The sequence below is a fragment of the Aquarana catesbeiana genome, linkage group LG01, assembly GCF_042186555.1.
Source record: "Aquarana catesbeiana isolate 2022-GZ linkage group LG01, ASM4218655v1, whole genome shotgun sequence".
NCBI classification, from domain to species: domain Eukaryota; kingdom Metazoa; phylum Chordata; class Amphibia; order Anura; family Ranidae; genus Aquarana; species Aquarana catesbeiana.
This window is the reverse complement of record NC_133324.1, coordinates 620,876,647-620,889,357: the sequence shown is the minus strand read 5'-3', so window position 1 is coordinate 620,889,357 and position 12,711 is coordinate 620,876,647. Positions and strand designations below refer to the sequence as shown.

The 12,711-nt window shown below is 40.2% G+C and overlaps 1 protein-coding gene across 4 annotated transcripts in view; it reads right to left on the bottom strand.

The window, feature by feature from the left end:
- Positions 1-11,512: 11,512 nt before the first annotated feature.
- Positions 11,513-12,711, bottom strand: part of COX18 (cytochrome c oxidase assembly factor COX18) — a 59,738-nt gene continuing 58,539 nt past the window's right edge. For 3 of the 4 annotated variants that reach the window (XM_073600500.1, XM_073600510.1, XM_073600524.1), the window contains one exon: positions 11,513-11,780. In XM_073600500.1, coding sequence (XP_073456601.1) covers positions 11,607-11,780 — 174 coding nt within the window. In that variant the 3' untranslated portion in view covers positions 11,513-11,606. Of the gene's footprint in view, positions 11,781-11,879; positions 11,996-12,711 lie in introns of all 4 variants that reach the window. The other variant, XR_012236106.1, reaches the window with a different exon arrangement.

Below are 12,711 nucleotides of genomic sequence, written 5' to 3'. Positions count from 1 at the left end.
CTCCATCCCGCCCCAGGGGGGGCAGCAGAGAGATGATGTAATCTCTCTGCTGCCGCGGCTGCCTGTACTTTCAACAGTGTGGGCGGAACTGCAGGGATGCAGGGCGGCGCTGGGCGGTGAGAGATGATGTTATCTCTCTGCTCCCCCACCCGCAGGCTCCCTGATTGGCCAGCAGCCGCTCACACTGTCACTGAGCCGCACACCGCTGTTTACGTAGCCGCCCGTGCTCTCAGCTGTGGAGCCGCCCGCCGGCTCCCTGATTGGCCAGCACTGCAGCCGCTCACAAACTAACTGTCACTGAGCCACACACAGCTGTTCACTTAACGGAGCCGCCCGTGCTCTCAGCTGTGGAGCCGCCCGCCGGCTCTCTCACCCACAGCGATGCCTGCCCTGCCCACCCCACCCACTCACCCACAATCTCGGAGGGGGCAATTGCCCTGTTGCCCCCCCCCTGGATCCGCCCCTGGCCTGCTGAATCTAACCTATAACTCATAACCATCAGCAAAGCTTATGTTCCCTGCTGATTGGAGAATTCTAGCTCTTGCACTTAGCAGGAGTTATCACTGCTTCCATAAAAAGAGCAAGGGTCCTTATTCATAGCATGCTGGCAGAAAACAGGCTTTTCTACTCAGGCTGTGGCTGTTTTCTAAAGAATACAATAATCACTAAGACATTGAACATCTTTTATTTTCAAGCACTTGGCTTATGTTTAGTTGACTTACATAGAAAGGTCAAGAAAATTTCAGTGTAAAGTTCACCTTTTCATTGAAAATGAAAAGAAGAATCAACACCCTACAGCCTTCCAACCCCACAACCCAATCCCACCCCAGCCTGGTCCCCACTGCACTTGCCTCACTGGGGTGATTAGCTGTCACTGCCTACGCAGCCGCTCCTTTAGCACATCTGATTGTCCACATTGAACAATCGGAATCACTCTGATCCATCCCAGAAGCCCTAAGGAAAGATGGAGAAAATAAGGTGGGATTTCAAATTCCTGGGCTGCTGCACCTGCTGCGTGAGCAGGGACAGCTAATCACCCCATGGAGGTAAATGCTGCAGGGACCAGGGGAGTGGGGAGGGCATAGGGTGTTAGTTAATCTTTTCAATTTTTGGGAAAGGGTGACTAACATTTTTAAGAATGGCAGTTATGTGAGGTTGTGGTGGTTGGCAGTGTAGTGATTAGTCGCTAAATTCCTATATTTAGTACAATAAAACAAAAAAAGGAATTAAGCATCATAGAGGTTCCCTTGAAATCAAAGTCAACGATACAGAGATAATCCAAAGTTAGAAGTTAAAGGTTGTAAAATATTTGAATATCGGTCAAAGTGCAAGCTATCTGTATTACAGTGAAGTGTATAGCACTGCTTAACTCGTGCTTTGTCTTTATGGGACTGTCCAAATGTCAAACCCTATCTGCTGTGTGTTGCATTTTAACATTTGCAACAGGTAGCAGGAAAAGCCATTCCTTTGGAGAATGCTTTTCTACTGTCTGGGAAATAAATAATATTATTTAATGTTATTTTGATTAAAAAAAAAAAAAATCTAAAAAGTACTAGAGGTTTATTTTATTTTATTTATTTTTTTTATGTTTTGGACAGTTTTTTTAAATGTGTGCTAAGGTAATGGGATAAATATGAAACACTGCATATGAATAGTTCATATTTATCATCTGCAGCCTGCAGGTGGTGCTGCTAGAGCCAGCAACATCAGGTTTCCTACTGTAATTTGCTGCTATGCTGTGAATATCCTACAACACCTTTTTTTTACCATTTAGCTTTGTACAGCTGAACTTACAACTAGATCACAAAGAATGATAATTTTAAATAAGCTGTTATACTGTCAGCGGGTGAAGGTACACTATAATCCTTTATATTGTCAGCTGGCCTTGGTGAGAACATGTACAGAAAAGTGAACAGAAGAGGTTTGGGTACATTTTAGAATTTGCAAATACATCCTTGAGACCTAACTGAAATCCTTCAGGGCAAACATACACCCATAAAGATCTTCAAGTGGGTACATTTATTTCTAAGACAGGATGTGCTAACTTATTTTCATTTTGTAATATAAAACTTGTAATTTGACCGTGGCCCACTTGCATACAAACAGAATATAGTTAATGACTTGATGGATATTTTATCACTGCACTATTCTGTATTGTTAAAAGGTGATAATATACACTGCTAGATAATATCAATACAGCAATAACTTTTTTTAAACAAAGCATTGGATGAAAATATACCGGTATTTGGAAATGATTCCAGTGTTGTAAACTTTAATAGGACTGGACAGGTTAGTAAGAAACAACGTTAAAGGTATTTCCATCCCTTTTCTATTAAAATAACAGACAGACAACTGCATGAATGACCCACTTCTCTTTTAAATGTAACACTTGTTCTATACTGCCATCTATTGGTATATAAGTGAATCACAGTATATGTTTCCAGAACTGCATATAAAATATAGCAGCGCTTGTCACTACTGCGCACAAATATAACTAACAAGTTTTTCACTTGCAACTATAAATATCACTAGGTGTACAAAATGTATTAAAGCATTTTTAATAGAGTAGGGAAGGTTTAGATCCTCTGTCCGGTTATCACTGCTTTCCCTACTCATGCTAGGAAATTTGTCACCATTATTTTTTTTTATTATTTTGTATGTTTTACACAATCTTTAATAAAAACTCCCCGATTTAAAAAAAAAAAAAACAAAAGGAAAGATCCAGAAGTGAAATCTTCAACATGAACATTTATTCTAGTGACAACTAAGAGAGGATTTCCCTTACTTTGGAGAGATTTTCTCCCATAATTTGTGCCTCCAGACTGGATGAAAAAAAATCTTCCCAATGTGACACATATTTTTCATACTCTATTCAAAACCAATAAAAAATCAAATTAATTTATTAATAAAATAAAAAATAAAAAACACATATCAACAATACTGTCATATCAATAAAACTGTATACAGGGATCATCTTTGTATTTAAACCCCAAAGCAAACATTTATTATAGCTCAGCTTACCAATTCTTATATGAGATGGTGCAATAGTTTTCATTTTTTTTTAGGCTTTCTTTCTTTTATTTTCACCTACTGACCTGGCCAGTAAGTCTGCTGTTTTTCAAACAAGCTGTTCTGCCGATGCAGCAGTCAGAGGGTTGAGACAAACCATTTACAACTGAGAGGGGTGCTTAAAATGATCATCTTTTATTTACCTACAGTGAGGGGAAAAACTTGCCCACTGACAAAGAAATGATCAGTCTATAATTTTAATGGTAGGTTTATTTTAACAGTGAGAGACAGAATAAGAACAAAAATATCCAGAAAAACGCATTTCAAAAAAGTTATACATTGATTTGCATTTTAATGAGTGAAATAAGTATTTGACCCCTTCGCAAAACATGACTTAGTACTTGATGGCAAAACCCTTGTTGGCAATTACATCTGATTGATTGCTCCTGTAGAAAGGTGTCTTTTATACAGGTAACAAGCTGAGATTAGGAGCACTCCCTTTAAGAGTGCTTCTAATCTCAGCTCATTACCCGTATAGAAGACACCTGGGAGCCAGAAATCTTGTTGATTGATAGGGGATCAAATACTTATTTCACTCATTAAAATGCAAATCCATTTATAACCTTTTTGAAATATGTTTTTCTGGATATTTTTGTTGTTATTCTGTCTCTCACTGTTAAATAAACCTACCATTAAATTTATAGACTGATCATTTCTTTGTCAGTGGGCAAACATGCAAAATCAGCAGGGGATCAAATACTTTTTTCCCCTCACTGTATGTAAAACCTTAATTTCAAAAAGGAAAAAAAAACTGTTGCTGTAAATCTTATAAAGTATTTAGCTGGAGTCTGGCTTCAATTTGGTAGTGCATCCAAATCTGCTAGTACATCTAAACACTCCCCTCTGTTTAAAAGCAAAGTGCATTTGTCTTTTCTGCATGCTTCCCGTCCTAACCTTACCCACCCTCCCCTTGCACAGAAGCATGCTTACCTCGATCAGCCACTGTTCCGCTATACATCAAGTGCCTCTAGTCTTCCCTATCCTGACCGCGCCTGTGTATTGCAACCCCATATGGGGCCCTAATGCGGGCAGGACAGTGAAGACTTGCACCACTGAAAGTAAAACAGCGGAACAGCAACTGTTGAACTGGGGTAAGTATGCATCCATAGAGGGGGAAGGTGGCTTAGGCAAGGTCAGGGTAAAAGGGCAAAAGGGATAAGTGCACTTATCCTTTAAGGTTTTATATTTTGTGCAAAGTAATTTAATAGCTGAAATTAGAACGAATGTTGTAAGTGTAATGTATTTAATACATTAGTACTGGATTACCTCTTAACACTTGTCAAAGCTTCATACGATGCCCTGTATCTGAAGGACCAAGTCTTTTAAGGATCAGCAATTTGAATGCTCAAAGTCACATCAAAGACATGAAGTAACAATGTGGAAATGTAACGCTCATTACAAAGGAGCGATGGTTAGGGTTTAAGGTAGATGAAAGTCTCTGGTTAGAAAATAGGGATTTTCATTTTGCTGAAACTTGACCCTGTTGCTGGAAGAACAACAAAGAGACTGAACTGTATCTCCTATGTTCTGCTGAAAGAGGCTCGCTCACCACAATACAGTGGAGGTTCTGAGGCTCTTAATTAGCTGTGCTGTAAGTTACAGAGACTTAGCCGAAGGTATTACATTTTTCTTAGACCTTTTATAAGTATTCTAGAAGGAAGTAATTAGAAAATTGACTGAAGTCTGTCCATGGTGTGGAAATGTGGAATTATTTAGGTAATGATCATTTTGAAAACTACACATTGCTATTATTCTGGGATCTGCATATACAGTATTTTTACAGGGATAATGTAAGTAGGATTTAGAAATTTCTGTAAAAGAGTAAAACAAAATAACTGCTAGAGATTATTTTAAAGACACAAGACATATGGCATTGCAGTCTCTTTTATTAGATCTCTCTCAAAGAGATCTAAAATCTCAATGGTCTTGGTTTCAGAAGATCTGGAGTATTATTGCTATGACGACATATCTGCTCCAGTTCTAGTTTTTTTAAATTTGTTCACAAATTTTAATGTTTTAATCCCAAAGTGGCATTAAGTCAATAGCAGCTTACATAAAAGAAAATGCAGTTCCAAAAAAAAAAAAAAAATTGAAGTCTCTCAAAATATCACATTTGCAGACAACCTATGTCTAACTGATGTTCAGAGAAAAAATTAAATTGGCCGAAATTAATTTTATTCAATAGTCATTATTTTTTTTTTATTTAAGCCAGTATCGGGGATGTATGTTCAGTGGATAAGCATGCACACACGGTCAAAATTATTGTGTTTATGCCACAATTGTTTTATAGAATGAATGGTGGCAATTAGATCTTCCAGTTATCTCCTGTTTATAGCAAGCCTTATGCCGTGTACACACGGGCAGACTTTTCGACCGGACTGGTCCGACGGGACGAATCCGGACAATCCGACCGTGTGTGGGCTTCAGCGGACTTTTTCTGTCGAAAATCAGACAGACTTTAGATTTGGAACATGTTTCAAATCTTTCCGAAGGACTTGAGTCCGGTCGAAAAATCGTCTCGTCTGTATGCTAGGCCAACGGACGAAAACCGACGCTTGGGCAGCTATTGGCTACTGGCTATCAACTTCCTCATTTTAGTCTGGTCGTACGCAATCACGTACGAATTCGTCGGATTTTGGTGTGATCGTGTGTAGGCAAGTCCGTTCGTTTGAAAGTCCGTCGGAAGTCCATCAAAAGTCAGTCGAAAGTCCATCGGACCTTTGATTCCGAAAAGTCCACCCGTGTGTACACGGCATAAGAACTGGAGTTCATGGCCTCAGGTTTCAAACCTACTGTCCTACAAGATTTAGTAGCTAAAGTGTAGCTAAAAATCCAGCCCTGCATAGTCCCATGCACTCTTAGCAGACCTTTGGTTTTGTAGTAAGCAGTACAGCAGTGGTCATAGACAAAAGAGGGGGGGGTCCTGTGTCCTTATATCTTTATCCTACATCACAGGACGCAGGAGTGTTTAATTCTTACACCAATGGGACATCCAAAAGCAATACCACAAGGGGTGGGCAACACAGCAAATATCTAACATGACCGAAATCCCCAACAAGGCAACACAGGAGAGACCCAAAAACGAAAACACACAGTCTGTTGGAGCTTCTGGCTGCAGCCAAAATCTGATGAGACAAAACAAAGATAGTTACCACCGCTCTAGGCTGTTCAGGTTCAAATCTCCTGTTCTCCACTTGTGAAGAGGTGAGAGCTCCAGGTGCTGGCAACTGCTGATACAATTGTATACATGCAGGAAAAAGATCTGGACAGCCGCACTCCGGAATTGGCAAATAAAATCTTCTTTATTCAAAACGTGGCATAAAATTAGTACATGACACCACTGGAGCAATACAACTATACCGTTGACACGTTTCACGCTCTTGCGGAGCGCTTACTCATATGAGTAAGCGCTCCGCAAGAGCGTGAAACGCATCAGCGGCTTAGTTGTATTGCTCCAGTGGTGTCATGTACTAATTTTATGCCACGTTTTGAATAAAGAAGATTTTATTTGCCAATTCCGGAGTGCGGCTGTCCAGATCTTTTTCCTGCACGTATACAAAATCTGATGAGGTCAGAATGTCTACCTGGCAAAACTGCAACTTATGGGAACCCACTGGAAGGGCAAAGAGGAAAACTGAATGCCTAAGGAGCTAAGAGTTAAATGCTCACAGTGTGAACCATAACCCAAACAACAGAGAGAAATCTCCCACTGATGTTTCAGAGTAGGACATAACAAAGAATTATTGATGTCCTGGGGTAGGAGGAAAAAGGGGAAACCTTGGAAAAAAGGAACCTGTAAGCTTCAGGACAACTTTAGCCTTGTGCAACACCATAAAAGGCTCCTTGCAAGATAAGGCTGCCAACTCAGAGACTCACTTTGCAGAGGTGATAGCCATGAGAAAGCTGACCAATATTGCAAGGTAGCTGGTAGCCTAAGAATATAGCCTGTACAGGCTGAAGAAGCAGTTTCTGAAAGGCCGAGAACACTAGGTTGAAGTTCCACTTCAAGGAATCATCAGGAAGCATACAGGAGGAGAAATATGCGCGACACACCCTAAAAGACCGCCTTAACAAAAAAAGAGGAGAGGTTGCATAAAAAGAACTGCCATTGCCAAGATTTTTCCCTTGATGGATTTTAAGGCCAAATGCCGGTTTTGACCAGATTTAATGAAGAACTAAATGCGGGTCATGGAGGACTAACTCCCACCATGTGAAATAAGCTTTCCAGGTGTGCTGGGACAATTTTCAAGAAATCAGTTTTCTAGATTTCAGCAGCATATGGAGATCAAATCTGAAATGACCTTGTCCCTCAGGAGAATGGTGGACCATTTCCTTAGACAGGAGGTCCGGACTATCAAGGAGAGCCCACAAAGTGTCTGCTGGAAATCTGAGTATGTCTGAATATCACATTCTCCTGAGCCAGTTTGGTGCAAAGAGGATCACTGATTCTGTGTAGCAGGCAAGGAAGGACCTGTAAAAACTTGCATAATCTAAAGGCATGCCGAGGAGGAGGGATTATGCAGGACAGGGTTTTCAGCTTTACTGTGCTAGTGTCCAATCACCTGGAGGTGGGACATAACCCACTGGTCTAAGAATGAAATCTAAGACGTATGAAATAAACATTTTTATGACACAGGGTTCCAAGTGTGTATCATTATAATACACATAACCTTATATATAAAAATACATAACTTTTATTGTACAGCAATTAAAAACTCTTAAAATATACAATCATCAGCTCTACTTTTGGAGACCCCAAAGCATTTAACCAATACATAGGATTTTGGATATAGTAATGTACAGTCAGGTCCATAAATATTGGGACATAGACACAATTCTAATCTTTTTGGCTCTATACAACACCACAATGGATTTGAAAAAAACAAACAAGATGTGCTTTAACTGCAGACTTTCAGCTTTAATTTGAGGGTATTTACATCCAAATCAGGTGAAAGGTGTAGGAATTACAACAGTTTGTATATGTGCCTCCCATTTATTAAGGAACCAAAAGTAATGGAACAATTGGCTGCTCAGCTGTTCCATGGCCAGGTGTGTGTTATTCCCTCATTATCCCATTTACAAGGAGCAGATAAAAGGTCCAGAGTTCATTTCAAGTGTGCTATTTGTATTTGGAATCTGCTGCTGTCAACTCTCAATATGAGATCCAAAGAGCTGTCACTATCAGTGAAGCAAGCCATTATTAGGTGAAAAAACAAAACAAACCCATCAGAGAGATAGCAAAAACATTTGGTGTGGCCAAACCAACTGTTTGGAACATCCTTAAAAAGAAAAAACGCACCGGTGAGCTCAGCAACACCAAAAGACCCGGAAGACCACAGAAAACAACTGCGGTGGATGAGCGAAGAATTCCTTCCCTGGTGAAGAAAACACCTTTCACAATAGTTGGCCAGATCAAGAACACTCTCCAGGAGGTAGTTATATCTTCAAAAGAAGACTTCACCAGAGTGAATACAGAGGGTTCACCACAAGATGTAAACCATTGGTGAGCCTCAAAACAGGAAGGCCAGATTGGAGTTTGCCAAACAACATCTGAAAAAGCCTTCACAGTTCTGGAACAACACCCTTTGGACAGATGAGACCAAGATCAACTTGTACCAGAGTGATGGGAAGAGAAGAGTATGGAGAAGGAAAGGAACTGCTCACGATCCAAACCATACCACCTCATCAGTGAAGCATGGTGGTGGTAGTGTCATGGCGTGGGCATGTATGGCTGCCAATGGAACTGTGTGTCGCTGAAGTGTTTCGGGCAATATTATCTGCTCATATTCAGCAAAATGCTTCAGAACTCATTGGACGGTGCTTCACAGTGCAGATGGACAATGCGAAAGCAACCAAAGATCTTTTAAGGGGAAGAAGTGGAATGTTATGCAATGGCCAAGTCAATCACTTGACCTGAAGCCAATTGAGCATGCATTTCACTTGCTGAAGACAAAACTGAAGGGAAAATGCCTCAAGAACAAGCAGGAACTGAAGACAGTTGCAGTAGAGGCCTGGCAGGGCATCACCAGGGATGAAGACCAGCGTTTGGTGACGTCTATGCGTTCCAGACTTCAGGCTGTAATTGACTGCAAAGGATTTCCAACCAAGTATTAAAAAGTGAAAGTTTGATGGATGATTGTTAATCCGTCCCATTACTTTTGGTCCCTTAAAAAGTGGGAGGCACATATACAAACTACCTAATGAGGGATAAAGGTGTGTATTTATTATTATATAGTTTCTGGTTCCTTTTGAGGTTCATTAAATTATAAATCAAGGTACCCTGATAAGGTAGCGCCATCCACCCCTAATCAATTCCTTTCACATATACAAACTGTTGTAATTCCTACACCGTTCACCTGATTTAGATGTAAATACCCTCAAATTAAAGCTGAAAGCCTGCAGTTAAAGAACATCTTGTTCATTTAATTTCAAATCCATTGTGGTGGTGTATAGAGCCAAAAAGATTAGAATTGTGTCAATGTCCCAATATTTATGGACCTAACTGTATATCTGCCCTACATTTAAGCGTGTACTACTCAGCAATAGCAACGACCTAACTTGGGTATATTTAAACATGTGGCTGTGGCTTGGGTATATTTAAACAATTGAAGCTTTTTATGCTTCATTATTGTTTTGTGATTCATAGTTGCAAAGACGGACTGGCTCGTTCCATTTTTGGTCTTTGTTCTTGCCTCCCCACAACCTAAGACAAACTGAACTTTATTCTTTTGTTTCTTTGATTGCTTTTGTAAGTATATATATATATATAGATATTTTTATTTAATTATATACATTTTTTTTTTCTTGTAAGGATATAGTGTTTTTTTTCAAAAGTTGTACAATGTAATGCCTATGCATATTGGTATGGTTAATTTTTTAGATATATGAATTGTGTATTGAATTTACTGTCACAAGCATATTTGTGTCACGTACCTGGTAGGAGTCTGAAATGACGAGGTTGGACTCCCTTGTATCTCCAGCCCTGGCCCCACTGAGAGTGAGACAGAGGGTGCCAAGGGACAGGAGTAACACAGTGCCTGTAGGTGTTGATTGCAGAGCTTGTGGCAGGAGTTGTGGGCTCAGTGATACAGGCAGAACATCCGATCAGGAGCTGTGATGATGCTGGGTAGATCAACCGAGATTAAAAGGGAAACTCCACCAGGCTTGCAGGTTCAGAATATGTGGCTTACTGAGAATTCCAGCAGACTGGAGACAGGAGTGCACTGTGTCCAACGGAGCTTGGATGAGAGGAAGCCAGCTCAGGTACTCGGAGGTGGCGTGGAAACAGAAACGCAGTCAGAGGATCAGCCGGAGTCAGCAGTGAACAGGCAGAGAGGTACCAGGGCATCAGACAGAAGCAACATTAGGGATGAGCCAGAATCAGGAACCAGTAATCAGCAGTATAAATTGGAAATCCAAAAAGGTAGGTCAGTGGTAAGCCAGGTCAGCAACAGATAATATACAGGACACAGGCAGGTCACAGGGAAACAGCTGAAGACCAGTCAGCATTGAGCAAGGGTCAGAGCTCTCTTTAAATAAGACGTTCGGCGCCAAAGGGAACCGTGGATGTGCTCCCGCAAGTGCGAACATTCCTTTGCGCATGTGCATTGGTGCACCTGCGATCAACCGGGTTTCGTATGCGCGCCCAATACGTTACAACAGTTCTCTTACAATTTGGCTGAACAAGCCGAATGTTATCGTGAAATGCGTAATTAAACCATTGCACTGGACAGTAATTCTTCCTTTTCCTGTATGGTTTCATATGTGGGATCCAATTATATGCTTAAGAGTTTTTAATTGATGTAAAATAAAAGTTATGTATTTTTATATATAAGATTTTTTTGTGTGCGTAAATTGGACAATCACTTAAATACCAGCAGGCCACCCTTAGAACATCTGCTTTGTTTCTCTTCATATTACTTTTACCTAAATGTGGTTAAACACTTATTAATTGGACTTACATATATTTTTTAAATGTAGAAATTTGACTTGATATAATTTTCCTCGGCACCCAGACTGGGAGACGCACTAGAAGCCAATCTGAATCTGCTGCAGTGTACAAATCTGAAATTAATAGTGAACATGCTGACAGGAAAAAAAGCAGAGGAAGCTCACCTTTCCCATTAGCAGGCTTTTAAAATTTTAGTTCTAAAAATTTACATTTTATACAAATTTAAAATATCAGTATATTAATGTTGTCCAAAAATCACCAGCGTTTCCCTTTAAAAGGAGCAATTTTTCTACACAAGCAATTGTAAAAATTTACAAGCAGATGGTAATGGCCTGCAATGTTTAGAGTAGAGCAGTATCTAGCAGTGTGATCGTAATAAATAAATTGTGATTACTGTTCAAACGAATCCCCATTCCATGCTTGGGGAAGTGCATAAATGTCAGGTAATATGAATAGAAGAGACTTCATATATACACATTACACACCGGTGTCTTATGACAAAATTTAATAGAAACAAAGTTTATTTCTACAATATAAAATGGTATTGTGGCAGACAAAAAACAAAGGGCAATGTACATCACAAGAACTATTTTTTATTAAAGTACTTTGTTATGAACGCTGACAGTAGGTCTTTGTAGGGGGTGTCGGAGTAGGCCTTTGTCCGTGGAACTCTGAAGATGCGTTGTACGGCTGGCGATTTTAGCAATAAATTGTGAGATAGGCCTACTAAGCTGGAGGAGACCCAGTACAGGGCCATACACTGCAAAAAAAAAATAAAAATCATGTCTGCATTTAGGAACATTCAGCACTCACTGTCAGTTCAATCTGCAAATGTATCACCTAAATGTTTGTAGTTTACCAATAATTAGGAGGATCAGCTGATTACACCCGGAGATAAGGTTCTGGGCTTGAATTAGTTAGCTGTTGTGGAACAGAATGTGTTTTTTTCTGTTTTCTCCAATTAAGATATCAAAGCTGCAAGTAAATGAAATACTATATCTGTCTAAAAAAGTTATTGTTAGAACAGACTAATGCATCAAAAACATTCTTTCATCCATTTTTGTTCTTTATTATGCCACATTCCAGCTGTGCAGTATACAGTATGTATTGCTTACTATGGTTTCAGTGATTACCTATTACATTCATGCATACCTTGTGGATTGGCTAGCTAAGGTCTCACAAGCTGCAGGTAGTATGGATTGGTGTCCTTTTTTGGATGTGCATGTTACCATAAGCCTGATGGATCAATATGTTCTTCCTAAGGGGATTATTTTCCCACAGCCACCAATCACATTCAAACTTGCAGAGTAGATCTGATGCTGACTGTTGCTTTAGGTAAACAACTCTAGCGTCAACAGGATCTTGCTAACACAAGGCTCTAAGGCCCCTTTCACATGGGCCGAATCTGTTTTTCTCAACAGGAGATCTGTCCACTGATCCCCTGCTGTGTTAAGCAGAGCGGGTGGATGACAGGCTTGTGGCTGCTCCGCTTATGAAGAGCGGACATGGACACAGCCCGCTCTGCTCCGTGGGCAACTGGATGTAAACAGAATGGCTGTCCATTTACACCCGACTGCCCTCCAGTCCAATCCACCCAGATGGAGGGGAACAGATCCCCTTCTGTTTTTTTTTTGTCAGATCGGATTGGAGGTAGGCGGGTGTAAATGGACACAAGTTCATTTACATCTGCT